This window comes from Nesoenas mayeri (genome assembly GCF_963082525.1).
Source record: "Nesoenas mayeri genome assembly, chromosome: 7".
Taxonomy (NCBI): Eukaryota; Metazoa; Chordata; class Aves; order Columbiformes; family Columbidae; genus Nesoenas; species Nesoenas mayeri.
Window position 1 is genome coordinate 14,935,779 of NC_137551.1, and position 19,254 is coordinate 14,955,032.

Here is a 19,254-nt window from a genome sequence, read left to right on the forward strand (position 1 = left end):
TGTGTGTTACTGTTGTGATGTCAGAGCGGGACCTTCTAGCATTTGAGCACCATGCCACCAAAGAAACTGTCCTGCTCTCTGGCTGCAGGTGACACAGGCACCAGCTGTTCAGTGCTGTTGGGTGGGACATCAGGAAAACGTGTGCACTTTCTTCCTGAGCTGCTTCTCCTCTCCCATTTGTGTTGGTGAGCTCCTCCCCACCCATGTTTCTTGGTCACTGTTAGTAGGATTTACACTCCTACACACTTGACAGTGTTGGACAAAGGACTGACGGTCAGTTTGGGGGCTGATGGTGGGGCAGGGTTGCTTTTTAAGTGTCAGAAACTTAGCAATGTGTCTTTAGTTTTGCTAGAGACTTTTTCAGGACTGAAATGTGAACCAGGAGCAATCTGCCCCTAAGTGAAGCGGGAAAGCTGTGGAGCTTAACAAATGTCTTTCCTCCTTTAGGTGCACTGGAGGTAATGTAGGAACAAGCTTTTGTAAGTTCAAAGTTGGCCCAACTTTAAGGCTAGGCCATCTCTTGAGGCAACTTAGCATGTTATCTGGTCTGCAGTAACCTCGGGTTTCTTGAATCACGTGTCTTGGGGACAGAGCTGAGTGCAGTGTTCTGAAATAGCTGTGTTTCTAGGGTTATTAAAAGCTTTGGTTCATAACCTCTGTATATGGAGTGATCCATAGCTTGAGCTGTGAAATAACCAGCACAGAGGCAGCAGTAAGGGAGGTGAATTTAAGTATGGAACATAGAGAACATCTTCATAATGTTTTGTATCAAGACTTAGGATTCACAATTAAATGGTGAACAATCATTATAAAGTTACTACTTAAAGCTGTGACCAAAAGTATATTCAAGTTCAGTAGGAATAAAAGGAAGTAAAATCACATTGCAAACAGGATTTGGTAAGCAAGTTCTGGTCCTGCCATGCAGTGTTACATAAATGTGAGCACAGAGACCTTGGCCATCTTGCAGAGCAGTTTTGTTTTGCAGTGCCAGTCATGGCATCTAGTTTTGCTGATAGTGCTGAGACAGCTTTCCATGCTGTGGCAGCAGGTGAGGGACGCTGAGGTAACCAGTGTCATAAAAGCTTTTTTGAATCTTGTAAAGCTGCTTTTGTGTAGTCTTTGGAACGGAGAAAGGCAATTTCACCATTCCCTGTCAGCAGGTGACTTTTCTTAACAGTTGGGGGAAATTCTTGACAAAATTACTAGTCATGTGGTAGGAATCTCCAGCTTCCTCAGTGCAGCAGAAGCTGATTCTGAAAACAGGAGGGAAATAGATACTAGGGCAGAAAAAATGGTCCAGCTTGTTCATAGCTTGTTTCCTCTGACCTAACCTGGGACAGGAAAAGAAGGAGGGGACATCCATTTTTATGCTTTAACAGGTTACCCCTGTGCTTTAATAAATCCTAGGTAGGAAATCTGTGTTTTAAATGGAGCTTTGTATAATCTCTGTGTTTTGGTCTGTACTGTTGAATGCCAGGCACCGCAGTAACGCCGAAGGGTGTACTACAGCCTTTTTGGTCCTTTTACAGCATCAGTAATACTGGTCTTGTGTTCCCCTCGGCTGTCTCTCCCCGCTCTGTCAGCCCTCTGTCCCTGTCCTGTGCGTGCTGTCACCACCCCTGCAGCACCGTAGGTGTGATGGGGAGCTGGGGTGGTCTGGTACCCCACGAGCTGCCCTGCCCTGGGTAGGTGTTGTACTTGCAGGGAAGGGACACCTCTGCTGCCACTGCGCCCTCCAGCAGTGACTCATCTGTGTAGGGGATGTCCCCAGCCTCCATGTGTGTCTAGGAGGGGAAATGGCAGTTGGCCATCTTGACCGACCAGCCTCGTCTGCACCGCTGCTGTCACCAGTGACTGACGGCCACCAGGCCTTTCCCTGCTCCTCCACAGGCTGCGGCGCTCAGGGCAGGGCTGGAACAGGCCTTCGGCAGGCAGGTACACGGCCTGGGGAGAGTCTCCTGCTGAAACAGGCCATAAAGCTCCAGACTTTCACCAATACATACATTACGTGACCACAAAGCATTTCAGTTAATTTGCACAGAAGCAATGCCTGCCTCAGCATTTTTCCTTCACCGTCTTACAAAGGAGACGTACCACACCCTTTGGTTGCAATTATTTTTTAATGGAAAAGACTAATCAATGTTTTACATAAATATCAATTAGTGATAACAAGTTGGTTGAGTAAGTAAAGGAATACAGACCCCCCCAGTTTTAAGAGGCTCATAATGAACTGACAAAGTAGCACACAATGACTACAAGGAATTAATTGTAAGAGGTGGGCTGCTCGTCACTCACCTTCTTGAAGTTTAACTGCTAATCAAATTAGACTATTATTGGAGTTAGTCACAGTGCAGCCTTCCCATGCAGCAACAAGGACACGTTTGAAGGGGAAAGTGAACTTCAAACACATCTCTTTGCTTCCAGCAAAAAGCCTCAACTCTGGAAGTACAAAAGCCTCAAGGGGTCCACTGATGTTAAGCCGTTCCAGGGACTGGTTTCAGATCGGCAATGTCCCTCTCTGACTAAAAACTTACTTTCAAACAAATGTTCTATCAGACAGGAATGTGTTCCCACTGCAAAGAGATACCAAGGTGGTTCTTGTTAATCATTTCTACAGGGTTGTGAAGAACTGAAGTCACCTTTATTCCCAGGCAGGCTGCAGGGATGGGGAGAAGGGAGGCTGTTTTTAATTGTCATGAAGAACAATTTGTTAAGTGACTAGAAGCTGCACCAGAAGCTACATAACTTCACAGTTTTTCATGCAAGCTGACAGGTGTGATCCGCATTTCCATCTAACATCTCCGCAGTCCTTCCTATGGGCTCAAAATGCTAAATAGCTGAAGAGCAATTGCTCTTATTATGCGCACAGCTACACAGATCAGAGTTACTCGACCCCACTTTCATATGCATAACAACATGAAAATCCACAGCTTAAATATCTTTAAAATGGATCAATGAGAGCCACGCAGTTTGCCAAGTTAGTGTTTCCCAACTAAACAGCATGACGTCAATCTGATGAGAAGGCATCGAACTCCCCAATATTACCTTTAAGTATTATGTGGCTAAGATGCCTGCTTTGCAGTGGTTTTGTCAATAAAAGTTCGTTATGAGTTATCTAAAACTAGCAGAAATGTACACATTTAATCTTACAGCTTTTTCAGTGAAATTCAAATTGTTACTAAATGCTGGGGACATAGTAGGATCTGATCTACTGATGCATAAAAATTAACATTCTACCCTGTTCTCTGACCGCCTCAGAAATTTGCAAGAAAAGTTTTCTTTCAACACCAAGTTACCAATTCTCCTGTCACGTGTCGGGTCCCATAAATTCACATCTCTTTCAAAATCTGGAGTATACATACTCGGCTGGGAAACACACCAATACAAGATGCAGATGAAACGTTTAACGTAAGCAACTGCTCATTAAAAGAAATTGCTTCCAACTACAGCCTAAGTTATCTTGCAATCCCAGGAAGCTGGAACCCAACTCATGACAAAGGTGTAGCAGCTGAAAGGAATGGCAACACTTCTGAAGTCACTGCCAAAGGTGGACACTTCATAGCACCAGAGAGATTTTGCTTTATACTTGCACTGGCTTCAACATACTTCAAGTGACAGCCCATTAAAGAAGATTTATGTACTCCCATAACATACGAATTTACTAACACCTCTATAGTATCAGATTGCTTATGCTCAGTGGGTTTACGTTTCAGAATTAATCATAACAAAAAGGCATCTTCTGCACCATAACTCTGTTATATGAGTAATCTTTTTTGTTATATTTTTAGAAGAAAAAGCAGATGGCCAAACACAAAACACAAGAATTCAGCTGGCTGCGGTCACTCAGCGTGATGTGTGATTGATCAGCAGGAAAGGGATGATTTCGCTGCTTCCAGTTCTTCACATCTAAACAAATTTAAAATGGGGTTAGTCTCTGATAAACAGCAACACTTCTGGAAATAAACATGTATAAGACACCCTGGGGGAAAAAAAAAATCATACTAAAATACTTCCTAGAACTGAGTATCTTGCCTTTCAGGGTTTGAAGTACACCCGCTAAGGATTTTTTTCATGAATTTCAAAAACAATGATAAAGAGTTATCTTGGCAGAAAGGAAAAACATGAGGTCAGCTGTAACTACATTACCGAGATAAGAAAGAAGCTGCCTGGAAATTTAAACATTAACTGCACATTCTGGTTACAACAGAAGTTACCAAGATGTTACCAAGTGTCAATCAGTTGAAGAGTGATTTGATCAAGAACATTAGTAATTCCTCCCCGGCTTGTGATCAAAAGAGGAGGAAGATGAAGAAGTGGAATGGTCTACGCTGTTAGAAATGTATATGGGGAGGAAATCACAATGCTGTGCATTATGTTTGGAGAACTCTGTAGACAACAGCTGACAGTGTCTGTATTCTGTACCCCCGAGTTATGTTTAGGTTCAGCTGTTCCAATACATTCTGTGCATCCTACCTGTAGAGGAGTCTGATACAGCCATTTTTCTTTATCTCCATTGAGTTTCATACAGGCAAAAAGGTCGCAAACTGTAGGAAGGCCGAAGTCCTGAAAGACAAGTCACCTTAATTACTGATCTCCAAATATAAATACATTCAAATGCTGTCAAGTGTTGCAAAAGAAAACAAAACTGACTTCTGACTCTCCGAGATTAACACTTTCTTCATTTAGTAACACACAGTAAGTTGTTTTGTGTTAAACACTGTCCTCATCTACTTAAGTAACTAATTACCAAAAACACTAAAAGAGCTAGGAAGCCTAAAATTTGTCAGTCAGTATTATCCAAAAGAGCTATGAATTTGGAAGAGAAAGCGGGCATTAAATTCAATAAAACAACAAACATGGCACATTGGCTTAAGACACAGCAGTAACAAAAACTTATGCTCACTTGTGCTTTCTTGCGTAGAAGCCATTTATCTTCCACTGGAGGTGGGTGAGCATTTTCTACGTTGTTTGAAGCCAACACCCAACTGTTTACGTTCAAGGGGAGGTGGAATGGAGCCAAGAGGTCTAGGAAAGGAGTCTTGAAATTATTATCTGCTTTTTCCCTACTCGCCTTTTCTTCTGCACTCTCTGCTTTGGCTAGCCAGCTTGTCAGAGGCCTTTCCAGCAACACTTTCAAGGGTTCTGCGATCTCTGCTGAATAATCTGCTTTCTCTGCACTAATGGGTTCCCCTGTGAGCTGCTGTGCGGGCTTAAGCCAGGTATTGGCAGCAGAGTTGGCCTTCTCATGCTCAGGGTTTGGTACATCTTTCTGGCTGACTGGAACTCCATTTTTATCCTTCCCATCTTTCTTCAGAAGCCATTTACACAGAGCCTCTTTTCCACAGTTTTCATCACACACGCATTCTGAAAAGCTGGCACACAGCTCGTTAGCTTTGCACACATCCTCCACTTTCAGCGGGGCTTGCGGATGCTGAAGAAGCCAAGCATTTACAGCAGGTGTAGTGGGTGACTTCTTTCCATCAAGATGCTCATTCAGGCACTTCAGATTTCCCAGGTTCTCAATTTCCACACTTTTGATCTGGCTGCCACAACAACTGGTGCATGTTTCAGATTTGAGGAGCCAATCATTCATATTAAATTCTTCCCTAAAAGGCTTAAATTCATACTTCCATTTCTCATCTGAAGCACTACTTCCATTTTCTGTGTCAGGAGTAAGCAGCCAGTCAGAAAGATCCATCTCTTCTTGTCCAAGGGATTCCAATTCCTCTACCCTTTCCATAGTGGAAAACGATGAGTTGAAAGTAGCGGCAGAGTCCCTGCGACCAGGGGACTCTGTCTTCCCAGCAACATCACGCTGTTGATTCTGCAGGAGCCAGTTTTCCAGATTTTTCAGATTTCCCCAGGCTTGCTCAAAATAACAGACTTTGGAAGAATTTAAATCCTAGTAAAGACACATTGGAATGCATCTATTAACACTAAAAGACAATGTTCAGTAACTTTGCACAGTTACAATTTGAAGCATTCTGACAGTGCAAAAGCAGTAGTTGAACACTGAGGCAGAATTAAGAGAATTCCCACCATATTCCGCCTGCAATCAGATACTGTGTTTTCCCCTTTACTAAAAACCAGCTTAGTGCATAAAAGGCTTACCTGGCTGGGCTCTGACACACACTTTTGTGTAACCCATTCTTCAAGGTTGGTGCTGGGAACATACGGAGCTTGGCAAACACCCACAGGTTTGCTTCCAAGCAACCAGTCAGCAAGTGAGGCCTCCACTGTCCCACACAAGGTTTTCTGCTGAGAAAGAATGTTCTTGGTCATGAGAAAGTCTAATTGCTGGGTGATCTATGGTGAACATCAAAACAGGCATTCAACATGCATCAGTATTTCTGAACTAAAAGAAAAAACATTCCCTTATAATTAAGGAACAAGTAACTCCCCAATCACCTATATGACTTTAAGCCTCTGCACTGATAGATTATTCTTTGATCTCAGACTCTTCATAGAGCAAATGACAAGAAAGGGAAGCGACAAGTTCTACAACACACAGTTTTGATACATGTAGCCCAGCCACAACCCTCCTTCTCACCAGAACTCTTGTTACTGATCTGCTACCCTCACTCACTGATGCTGTTTCTGTGCAGAGCTGAACACAGTTCTAAGCCCTGACTTGACAAGAAGGAATATTCAGTTAGAAAATTCTGACCAACAGTCACACTCCAAATTCACTTTCACACTCTGATATTGCATGTCTGTCCCTGGAGCAGCTAGAACATAAGATCACTAACCCTCGTCACAGCAACTGTTACTGACTCCTCCAACATCTTAACAAACCAAGAGAAGCCATTACTCAAGCAAGCTAACATTTTGTGTGAGTTCTCCTTTTCCCTTTCATACAATTAAATATTTACCAATGCAAGTCCTAATCCTACCTGTTCACAGTTTATTAGGGCACAGTTCTGCCCTGGGAACCAGGGAGAAGTATTCTCTCTCTCTGAGGTTTGCTGTAAGGAAAGCAAAGTTCATTTAAATCTCAGTTTTGTCCAGTTTCTACAATGAATTAAGCTGAAGGAGAGCACAGTTACAACTGCTCAGTTCTTTGTGGCAAACAATTTTCTTGACACGTAAAAACAGAACACAGAAAGATTCACTATAAAAATGCCACCTCCAGTCCTCTTCAAGAGAATTTTCTCCAATAATGCAAAAGATATGCTGCTTACAAAAGAATTCCAAGATATTTCTATCACAGAATGTCATCTATGAATGACATCTAAAGAAAACCATAACATTAATTTTCAGTTTCTGGAATACAGTAAGAATACAATCATCATTCCCTCTGTCTCTGCTTACCATCGTTTTAATTGAACCAAATGAGGTAATAGCCTGGCGAAGATAAGATGTGTCAGCCTCAAAATTCAGGATGGAAGACTCCTCTGGTTTAAGAGTAAGATTTCCCAGTCTGAAAGAGTAAAGAAAAAAAAGAAAAAGAAAAATTAAAAAATTACTATCTTCTTCATCTGTCATGTTTTGGCAATCAGTTCATTGTTTCATAAAAGGCTTCCAAGCCAACTTGGCACTAATTAGGTAACAAACATTTAATGCTTGCATAAAGAGATGCCTATCCACAAACCAATAGAATAAATAGCCAGTAAAACGCAAGTTTCTCCTTCTTACATAAATTGCCATCAACAACTAATATTTGAATTAATCTGCACAAATAAGTACCTCTCCTTCTCATTATAGTCCTGGTTTTTTCAATCTATGGTAAAAAAGATGAGAGGAATTATATCTCAGACTGCTATCAAGATCTTATTTCTAGGAACCATTAAAAATGTAGAAACAGTGAGTTACATCTACTCTAAGTTCTATTAGAATCAAATATCAGAATGAATTCCTAAGTAAAAATAAATCCCAACTGTCTCAACTTGCATCATAAAATACACTTACCTCTCCAGGCAAACAGAAATCTGGTTTGCTAGTTCGTTACTATAGGATCGTTCCAGCTGATGAATAAGGCAACTGAACTGTCCCAAATACTGCATGGAAGACAAAACACATGTTATTGTTTTGGCTTCTAAGATTACAACTGAGAACATCCTTGCAAGGACAAAGTTTACTTAAAAATGCCAGTGCAACAATTTACAAGGAGATCTTACCCAGTAGAGCTGCTGCGCCTGCTGCTGCAAGGCCTCCTCCTTCAGCTGCTGGATGAGATCAACCTGCTCAAACAGCCAGACCTCGCGGCTGCGCAGGCACTCCAGGTGCCGGCTGATGTGGCTGTGAATCTTCGCTTTCACCTGTAAGGTAACATGTACCATTCCTAGAACATCTGCCAAACAGTATGAACAAGTATATGCCACACTGATGACAACATATTTGTCAAAGTGGTCTTTTTGGAGCAATTTATTTCTCAAAAACTAACCACAGTCACCCGCAGTGCTACATGACTCCAGTTAGTAAAAGTTCCAAGGCTACCTTTAAAGAAGTATCAAAAGACATTATTTGCAATCTCTCTCTATTCTGAAGTTTCAACCAACAGCTTCAGTAAATTCTGCATGCCTAAGCTAGTAATACAGGAATACCTTTATGAAGAGCATGACCAAATTACACAGCAAGATGCTTGCAAGTCTCTAGGAAAATTTCAGACCACCATCATAATAGAAAGTACTCTGAATAATGAAAACTGTCATTAAAGTGATGTTAGTTATTAATTTTTAAAAAAATAATTAAAAATTACCTCCCGCCAGTTCTCTTTAATCTGTTGTTCAGCTTTGACAATCCCAGACAGAGCTGCTTCCAAGTCCTTCTTTGCTTGAAGGCACTTTGCCAGAGACTCACTGCTGCAGGAATTTCTATTTCTATCTTGTGGTGGACTCATTCTTGAAGTGTTCCTAAACACAAGGAAAAAAAAATTCTTAATAGTTTCTATTCCTCTTTAATGGAAGAGGAAGTGCATCACATGAAGAACCATCTGCTTTACTCAATAATAAAGGTGAACAAAAGAGAAAAAACCCTAAGACCCTACACGGATGCAAGTTTTCTAAATGCAAAGTTTTCTCCTGGAGCAACACTGGTGTCTCAAGTGCCTCAGCCCCTGCAGTTTGCACAATCACAGGAAAACCAACAGATATGTGACAACAGCTTGAACCGCAGCAGCTTAGGCAATCCGCCCTGCCATTCACCTTCCTCTGACTTTCATGTCTGGCCAGCAAGCTCCAGCAGCTGAGGGCTGATTTGGGCAAGGTTTGGCAGCTCTGCCAGAGCTGGGGGAGAATGGCCTGGCAAGGGGCTAGAAATGGTTCAGTCACCCTTTTTTCAGCTGCAGGTAAATGAGCTGGCTCCCAAAAATGAGAAAATTCTAATACAGTTTGCTTAACTGAAAAAGTTGATACACAGATCACTCTTTAGTAAACTGCAAAGGCCCAAACTTATAGCAGCTGCCCATTATTTTTGTTGTGGTCAAAGCCATGCTTACTTACTCAGTTTCAGCATATCGTCAAGTAAAAGGTGCTCAGATACAAAATGTCTACAGAAGTTAAGCCGGTAAGGATTCTGGCAAGTAAGGGAAAAAAGCTAACTATGGATTTTTAGTAAAAATGGTAAGTATCAATATAAGCATTTTTTCTAAACAGTAGGTATTTTGTTACTGAAGAGTTTGGATTCTTCTGTTTGGTGCGATTCCTGAAAGCTAACGAAAGATTCATAGTAAACATTCTATTTAAAACAAGTCTTCAGCAATGACAGCTATGGAAATTCCCAGCAGAATTAGTTAAACCATACACATGTACCAAGCTAAATATTTCACAGATTTTACCACTCCTTTAGAGAGAACTGAAAATAGTATTTTGAATATGACAGGACAACCACAGAGCTTGTGTTATTGAGCAGCTATTTAGTCTGCAATTTCCAAGCCCCATGACCATGTAAACTGCAACCCAAAAATCCTTCTACAGCCAAGTCCCACCAGATATATGAGTTGTGTATTTCAGAGAGCAGAGGACTACAAGCGTTTCGCAAGCGGAAGCTGACAGAAAACGCAAGGTTTGCTGTGAGGCAGCACAAGAGGCTGCATGCCCCTGGGTTCCCCCACACCACAGACTCCCCGTGCTCAGGTGCCCCAGCCACGACACGTGGCGTAGAAGCCACACCAAACCCCTCCATGCAGCTCAATCGCATCCGTGTCACAACGTCTCATCTCCTAAGAAGTGCAGAGCACAACTACTAGAAAAGAGAACTTGAATTTATTTTTTAAGCTTATGTTTATCCTGCACCAAATTACGGTGCACAGCTCCAAAATACATCATTCTCCATTCAGTGCTATAAATGCCATTTTGTCCTTGTATTTGCATACTCTAATTGATGCAAAGGTTCAGTCCTATAAGGTGTTGTGATTTTCACCTTGCTAGTGATGTTTAACAAAAGCTAAACTTTCTCTTCGCAACACCCCTTAGATTTTATCTTGTTTGTCAACTCTCTCATATACAACCTACAGGAAAACATAAGTGAGAGAACTAGCTCTCAGATGTAATCTAAAAGTATTAATGCAAAGGCAGAGATATACCCAGCCCAGAAAATATTAAATATATTAAAAGCTGTTGCATACTCAAAAGTAAACAAAAAAATTAATTTTGTTCTTTATGATGTCATGCATCATACTGTTACATAACAACCAAGTCAAAGTCTGAAAGGCTAAATGTAATTGCCATGTTTGCTTGCACAGTAGATAACGAAAGAATTTTGTGAAAATTATGTTAAGCCATATACCTACAAATGCCAAGTCTAAAGTATGCTGCATTGCTATTTATGTGTATTTATGCCACTATTTATGTGTATTTATGCCACTATTTATGTGTATTTATGCCACTAGGGAATTGGGCTCAATGCTTGAAGAAATGCTACTTTTTCTCACTTTGCATTAGCAACTTCCTATTGGCACAGTAAAATTTAAGAAACTTACACATGCTCCCCTAATGAGCTCTGAAAATACTTGCATTTGTTGCTTTTCTGTTTTTTCATTTGATTACAAGAGCTTCTCTCCAAAATGCATACGGTGAGAATGAATGCTACTTTCCTCCAGCCAGCTCTTGTCAAATGGCTGTTCTTACGCTTTGTCAAAAATTTGCAAAAATATGACATTACAGTTGAGGACGAGAGTCAATTCATCCATCTTTCCAGTTTTCTGCAAGCCTCTACCAAAAATAACTGGTCTCACCTCCCAGTTATCACCAAATAGCACTAGGAACTTAGGACATTTTCAGGTCCCATGCTCTAAAATATCCTAGATCATATGCTCAACAGTAACAACACACAGTTAACTTCTGCAGCAGGATACACGGCTGCAATACGGAATCACCATTTTTGGCAATTTCCGTGTCATCAAACCGTTTGCAGCCACAGGGCGCTCTCCCACCACGGGTATCCTGCATCCCGGGCTGCACCGCCACCCACGGCATCCTCACCACTTACTTTCCGGGCGAAGGCAGCAATTCAGCAGTGTCCCGCTTATAAAGCTGTTTCCATTTCCAACCTTCTATTCCGCAGAAGCACGGACTGCAAAACGCTTTCACACAGTCACGCGCACCCGCTCTCGGTGCCGCAGCAAATTCCGCTCCGAACCCCGGCTGGCTCGGCTGCCGGATGCGGACGCGTCCGAGCCCCCGGCGCGGCGCAGCCCGGCCCGCCGGCCCCTCCGCCCGCGCCTTATCGCGGGGGCCAGCCCGGCCCGCCCCGCAGGCGCCGCCCCGCTCGCCGGGGCACCAGCCGATCTGCTGGGCGGGGACCAGGCCAAGGCACCGACCACCGCACCCCTGCCCGGCGAGGAGAAGCGGCCGAGACCCAGCCCTGCTCTCCTCCCGGCTAAAATACCGAATGCCTTCTAGCATCCCGCTGGCAATTTAAACCACAACCCCAGAAAGTTCTGCAACAAAACCACTATTTCTAGCAACTTCAGAAGTGTGGCAATGTGCCTTTTTCATGTAATAAACACGAGAAAGCACACCCTAAGTGTTCAGCACGCATGTCTTCCACAGCAACAAGGGCCAAAGGGGTTGTGAGCCCACACAGCAGCCCAATTAAACCTTCCATCCCCGGCCACAGGCAAACCCCAGCACCAAGAGGCTCGCCAGCCCAGCACTGTGTGTATGAAGTGCCAGAAATCCTTCTGATAATAAACCCCTCAGATGCAGTTGACTCCTGGAAGGACTGAAATGACACACACACAATTTTTATCACCTCCACTCTTGCTTCTACAATTTCACAAGCAGATGAGGAAAGTACATACTCAGTAAAAAACTTACAGCTGTGAAACTAAAGGAACTGCCCAAATGAGGCAGGAAGATAATATTTTTTGTTCCCAACTGCAAAATAACCACCCATCTCTACTGAAAGATTTTTGGCTGTTTGTGTTAACACCCAAAAGCCTCACTGGAGGATTGTCGCTGCAAAAACGCTGCAGCCGGAACTCCTGGACACAGCACTTATTACCGTTCCCAGGGCTCTATACAATCCCTGGTCTCCAAACAGGCTGCCTGCCTCTACCCCAAGGTGTTACTTCCCAGAGTCTTCTCTTACTTGTAGATCAGAAACTGCTGAACAAAAACCTTCTTCTTTTTGGTCTTAGAGTTTAATTAAATATCACATGAGTGGGGAGCAGAGAAGGAGAAAACCCTTCCTAGCCTAGCAATCTGCTAGCAGGCCAGCAAAAAACTGGTTTTACCAGCTTTTCACTTTCAGCACAACCACCCCTGCTGCTGCTTGGGAAGATCATTGTTTGCCATTTCCAAGGGGTGTGGAATAACCTCAAAAAGATGGCTGAGCTGAGCCTTTCCTGGGGAAAAGCTTCTGAAAGGAACAAAACCTCACGTCGAACTGACTCTATTTATAAATGTGGAAGGATTTCTTTCAATTGGCAGGACAAGGCTGTTCCAAAGGTCTCTCTGACCTGTCTTCATGTGGTTTTGAGCCAGCTGGCTTGTTTGAACTGAAATCCCTCTTCATTTCCATCTGACCCCACCAAAAAACAGTGGTTCCTTTTAAGTAAGTATCCCAAATTAGGTACGTAGGAGTTGTGGTCAGGGAGTGAAGTACTGTAAGTACACACGATGAATCTCAGAAATTTCCATCTACAGCCAAGCATAACAAGCATTTCATACAGTACAGTACAGCACCAACATGACAAGCCAATACCTGTGTGGAGCTTCTGCTGGGGGGGCTATTTTATTCCTAAACAAGTATATGCTGCAACATCTTGCAAGTCACAGGCTACACAGAGCAAAATTGACCTCTCACAGTTCTGAGTGTGAAAGTGAAATTAACATCTCAAGGAATAATAAAGTTTCAGGTAATACATTTTCTAAAATTCAGGTAGTTTTTTACCTGCCTGCACTATATTCGATCTGCACTACAGACCTGAGCACACACACCTGCCTTTTCAGCCCTGGAAGAGCCCAGTCAGTACACAAAGGGCACATACTGAGGCATCTTCACAAGACCTGGGCTCCAAAGAGTCGCAAGTCACCAGTGCAGCTGAGACAAGATGTCTCATCATAATTTCATTCCATCGATTGTAAATATATTTTTAAGTAGAGCATAGCAGACATATAAGTAAAATCACAAAATATCTAAATATGAAGACCTGAAATCATTATGCCATTATTACACATAACACCAAAGCAGATACCCCAGAGTGGAAAGGACACGCTGTTGTCTTAACGCAGATTTTACACTACAACACCACCATCTTCCAGACTTTTGCATTTAAAACCCTTTGGAAAACAACTAGCAAATCCCTCACTATGCTTGAAGCACATGGCTGCAGAGATAGTGCTGCCACACTCTGAATATCCATCAGTACTATATTATGCACTTGCAGAGTTATGAAGGATATTTAAGTGATCACCAGCTTTTTTTCCCTTCCTGTATCTGCATACCTTACCTAAAACCCCAGCAGAAGACAATCCTGTTCTTTTGTCAGCCTTTCCCTTTAGTCCCAGCCACAAGTACCAGTTTTAAAGGTGAAAGAATGGCTAACAAAATCCCTGCACGCTCTGGCTCAAACCACGTTCCCATTACCTATCAACAGAGGTTTCCAAACGTGCAGTAATCGCGGTGCACGGCCCCTGATCGCTCCTAACCCCGGCTGACACTGCATGTGCAACCTTCGAAAAGCGCAGCTGTTGCTTTTTGACTCTTCAATTACGGTGTGAAAGACTTTAGGGGTACCAACAGCTCAGCTTCTCACGGGCATAAGAATAAAACCCGAGATCAACAGAAAACTCCCATACCTTCCAGCTGGATCAGTGTTAGCCCCGTACCACAGAACTCGGATTTCCTGACCGACCCGCCCGGCCACGCTCGACCCAAGCCGCGCCGCCTGAGCGACCTGCAGCTGATTACTCCTGGGCCGCATCCAAAGCGGGGCGCCGGGCCTGCCCACCCCCAGGGCACCTCACGTACGGCGGAGCGGCTCGGTCGGGCCCCGCGGCGGCGGCTGCACCCCGCGGTGCGGGCGGTGCGGGCAGCGCGGGCCCTGCGGCGCCCGCCGGCTTTGCGCGCCCGCCCGCACGCCCTGCGCGGAAACGTGGCCTCGCCGCCTCCTAAAGCGCAGGAGCCGCATTCCTCCTAAATCAGCCCAAACCGGGCGGCGACATCGGCACTGCCCAGAGACCCCTCACACCGATTAACGCACCGCCAGCCCCCCGCAAGGGAACGCGTGTCCGCCCACGCACTGCGCGCAACCGCCGCCGGCCCGCGGGGTCCCCGGCCCCCAGCTTACCCCGACCCCCGGGGCACCCCGGTGCCGGGCCCGCGGCCGCAGCGCCCCCGGGCCCGCAGCCAGGCCGCGCTTACCGATCTGTGCTCCGCGCCCTGCCCCGCACCCAGCGCCGCCGCAGCCGCCCGGCCAACAACGGCCGCTCTCGCGAGAGCGCCGCCCGCGCTGCCCGCCCGCCCCCTGGCGGCGCGGCGGAGCGGGCGGTGCGGGGACCCGCGGCAGGGCGGGGGGACGAGCGGGGGGACGAGCCGGGGGACGGGCGGGGGGACGGGCGGGGGGACGAGCCGGGAGAATCTCACTTTGACATGAGAGAAAAGAGGAGTCAGCCGCCTCATCCCGGGTGTGGTGTTACCCCCGGAGCCTGCACGGCAGGTGCTGGGCTTATCTGAACATGTAGGAGACACAGCCGGTGCTGCATCGTCCTGCTCCGTGTATTTCGACTTGAGAGAAAATAACGCAGACCCGTGTGACCTTGCAAAGCAGCAGCGCCCACGCAGTTGTGTGTCCCCCCCCCGGTTTCCCAGCAGGGCTGTCCGGGTGAGGAGCTGCCCCCGGGGCCGGCAGAGCCCACACAGCCGTTTGCTCTGGTGCCTTCCGCAGGCTCGGCTTAGGCAATGTCATAGTCCAGACTGCTCCAAGGCTTTTGCAGAGCCATTCATACTGGTAGATGTGCTTCATGCGGTACACACTGTGCGGATTCCTTGTGGGTAAGGTTGGGCTTTCATAATAGGATTTGCCAACCGGGTGCATCTTGTATCTCACCCCTAAAAGAATTTCAGAGGAACCATGTGCATGTTTTTAATGGGCTCTTTACTCCCGCCACTGATGGCGGTGCACATACTCTTAGCCACACCAGATGTGCCCTTTTACCCAAACCAACACAATGGATCAAAAAATGAAATTTTAAAAGGCGTCAGCCTAAGCAAAGGTCAAATTGATAGTCTGCTAAAATAAGGTCAAAAGGTTGGGTAGAGATGTGATTTTATGGAAAAACAAACAAGATGATCTCCTCGTGTTCAAACAGTAGTGAAGATGGAGGCTTATGTGTTGTTATTCAGTGATGGTTAAAACTGTGTATCAGTATTGACAGTAAGTGTCCAACCAAAGTACGAAGAGAAACATTTTGGATGTGTGAAAGGGATCTACATACACATCGGGGACAGTTAAAATGAGGACTGATGCATGCAACTTTTCCCTTGGTAGGTAAATGACACTGCATGTGCTCCCAGACCCAAAATTTATTACTGCTGCTTGCCAAATGGGAGTCATGCGTGTAGTCCTGCACCATAAAGCCCGTCACTTGACTTTGCCTTGGTTCAGCAAAAGCGCTTAATGACCCTCTTTGTAGACTCAAAGATTCTTCCTTGCTGGGCTGTGGTGTGAGAGTAAAGGGCAGGGTGGGATTCATCCCTCCACAGCCCCTTGAAACAGAAGCCTCGATACAGAAGTGGAAGCTTTTCCTGCAGTTCTCAGATGATAGCCTGACAAACTGTGCTACTCTGCACCACCCAAAACACAAAGACCTTGAGGAATGTTCTCTGCTTCAATAATTTTACAGAAAATTTTATGGCTTTATGCACATGGTCTTAAAGAATGATTCTGGTTTCTGTTTAGACCATTCCTCTTTCAATAACTGCGATAATTCAGTTGAAGATAAACAGTCATGTTAACTTCTATGTTTAACACCCCATAATGTATGTCCCCTGTTCTGCAGCTCTGCCACACTGTTGAGGAGCACATTGCTGCCTTTTAGAAGGGAAACAAAGACATGCAGCGCACTGACAGCAGCACAGCAAACACAGCACAGCTGGGGGTGAAGCCAGATGACAAGGGAGACTAACAAGCTGACAGCAGCTCCTCTCAGACACAGCAATGGTCCCAGAGTATGAAATTACAGAAGAGTTGTCATCGTGGGTGTCAGGAAAAACCATGCAGCTCCCAGGGGAACCACCATCTCCATCACTGGAAGCAGGCTGTTCTCTCTGTGTCCCTGCCAGCCCGGGCGCGCAGCCCTCGCTCCCTCCCTCCCTGACGTCCTGTCTGACGTCTGTCCTTGGTCCCCTTCCGGGCAGGCCATGGCCTGGCGCTGGCTCCTGCAGCTGCGCCCCAGGTCTGCCCCAGCCCTTCCTCCCAGCCCATCCTGCCCGCGGCCCAAAGCCAACCCCGCAGCCGCCAGCTGCCCAAGGAGCCCAGCTCAGTCCCGGGCTTCAGTTCCCTGCAGGGCATTTTCACAGCTGTCTGTGCTGTATTTAGGTGCCTTGAATCTTTGCTTTTTGTATTGCGGTACTCCAATGCCAGAGATAAACTAAAGATTTTTGAACTCTCACATAAATGGTTTCATATACAGACTTACCCAGATGTTTTAATAAACTTTTCCTGCACCCCACTCTTAGCATTTTTCTTCCTCTAGTTTAAGTGTTTCTGGTTTTGCTAATTTTTTGTTTCCTGTCTATTTGTCTATCCTACATACAGTCTATCCCACTTCACACGAAACAGAAGTACAGAATACACCTAACTCTACACACATCTTTCCTTCAAACAGGTCTCCAGAAAGGTTTTCTGTAGATTCCCCAAGAAGTCTAACCAAAGGCAGAACTTATTTCTGGAAGCAGTGGGCTGCAGTGAGAACCCAGTGTTTGTGAATAAGAGTCCTGCCACAGAACGAACAAATCTCTTATTTGCTGTGGTCCAAACCTATCAGCGCAAAAAGTAATGACAGAAGATTTAATCAAAGAAGTGTCACCCGTGAGCAGAGGGACAAGGAAAAGGAACAGACTAACTTGTGATAACAGAAATGCTTTATCTTCTGCAATAGGGGTTATTAACAACTGTAGAGGGAAATGCCTTTATTAATGCACTACTTCACCACATATGCAGTGAAGGCAGTGGGACTCCACACCCCATGCACACACATGTTGTTAAGCACATACCCAAACATTCAGACATTTGTCAACACAGCATCTTTTGTGTGACAGATGCCTGGGCAAGTAGATTTTCCTAAGGGTCCCAAACATTCTCTAAAACAAAACCACAGATATAGCCATTTCAATCCCTACTATTTTTTTCCTGCCTTTCTTTTCCTGTTGTTGTTATTCATTTTTCCCTCCTGAAACTCTCCAAAGCTTCAGCTGGTAGACGCATCTCAAACAGCAACCACTTCATGTATCATTTTGCAGACACAGATTCTGTGATGGCCAGAAATTAAATGTCTTCCCAGCTATGAAGGCGAAAGCACACTCTGTTCAGGTATGACAGACAGGTGCTGCAGCTCACACCTGCCTTACAAATGAGAGGAATGTCCATCCATATTTTGTGGGTTACAATAGGCTTGACCACGTGTCAACAGCAGCAGGAACGACTCAATAGCTGTGCAAAAACATGCCAACGCAAAGTGTTGTCAGTAAGAGCGTTAACTGACTTCATCAGCAGCCTCTTCCAAGACAGTGATGCTCATGTCACTGAAAAATTGCCATGAGGGCTGTGCATACCTGTGAGGAGACTCGCCAAGGCCAGGAGTGTGACTTAGCTTCAGTGTCTGATATAATTCTCCCTGTGGTGTTTGGCTGAAAAAATCCTCTGCCACAGTTTTCTGGCCAGTCTACAACACACAGAGAAATACATTAAATAGGCAAAGTCACATCCCAACAGTGGTTCATAGATCCTAGACTCAATGGCTCCTACAACTTGAAATATTGAGGAAGAAGATAAATGTTTAACTAATCCTTAGTCAGGTTCTGCATACACCACACAGTCATGTTTTAATAACTGCCTGGTACTCTTGGGATGTTAAAAATGCTGTAAATTTAAGAAAACAAAACGTCAGTGAAAAAGTTTCCCGTGCAAGTGTAGAGCTCACCATAGGTCTCTGATATTTTAGTGGTGAGCTCTACACGTGCATGAGAAGAGCTGGATTTGGAGATTAAAGCCCCCATACCTCTCAACCTGCAAGTGACGGGTTTTTGGGACAGGGCAGCCCCTTTGCATTTGGCGCCTTGGCAGACAGCTCAGATGCAGGCTAAGGGAGACAACCTCAGTGTTCAATAACTGGGCATGAAACTAAGTGTGAGTTGGTTTCAAGATGTTGTCTCTGAGAAACTATTTATTTCCAGGGACTCACTTTGCATTTTAATTAGAAAACAAACAACAAAACAGCACTTGATCCTACATAATGTAGTTCTCCAGATTGTTCACTACCTCCTGTTTGTTGCAGCAGGATTGAGGAGATGAGCTTAGACTAAGAAAGGTTATTATTAATTGTCTTCATCAGAAAAGACTTGGCTTCTGTGATGCTAGAAAGGTGCAAAAGGTGTCTAGCACGGGGTAAGACCCTCCAAATTTAGTATCCCAAATAGAGGTAAGTTTTTTCGTATAAAGGCATTAAAGCATAAGGGCTGTTTTATCTGACACCTATGCTATGTTATGGCTTTAGGGATTGTTCTCCTTTAAGTGGAGAACTGGGTTATTTAACAACAGGCATCGCGCAATCAAAACAGGTCTCTTCTGCTTTCTCGGAAACACTTGTC

The 19,254-nt window shown here is 44.8% G+C and overlaps 1 protein-coding gene across 5 annotated transcripts; it reads right to left on the reverse strand.

Annotated features, from left to right (window-relative positions):
- Positions 1-2,101: 2,101 nt before the first annotated feature.
- Positions 2,102-14,889, reverse strand: NCOA4 (nuclear receptor coactivator 4). Of its 5 annotated transcripts, none has more exons than XM_080347563.1 (10): positions 14,809-14,889; positions 8,699-8,852; positions 8,118-8,258; positions 7,909-7,997; positions 7,312-7,420; positions 6,894-6,965; positions 6,112-6,258; positions 4,904-5,902; positions 4,474-4,563; positions 2,102-3,906 (listed from the first exon to the last, which is right to left on the reverse strand). In XM_080347563.1, exons 2-10 carry the CDS (start codon positions 8,837-8,839, stop codon positions 3,901-3,903), a joined length of 1,794 nt encoding a protein of 597 aa, XP_080203689.1. In that variant the 5' UTR covers positions 8,840-8,852; positions 14,809-14,889; the 3' UTR covers positions 2,102-3,900. The 5 variants fall into 5 exon arrangements, with proteins under 5 accessions (XP_080203689.1, XP_080203688.1, XP_080203687.1 ...); XM_080347562.1 differs by lacking the exon at positions 14,809-14,889 and adding an exon at positions 14,735-14,799; XM_080347561.1 differs by lacking the exon at positions 14,809-14,889 and adding an exon at positions 14,244-14,485.
- Between the last annotated feature and the right edge of the window lie 4,365 nt (positions 14,890-19,254).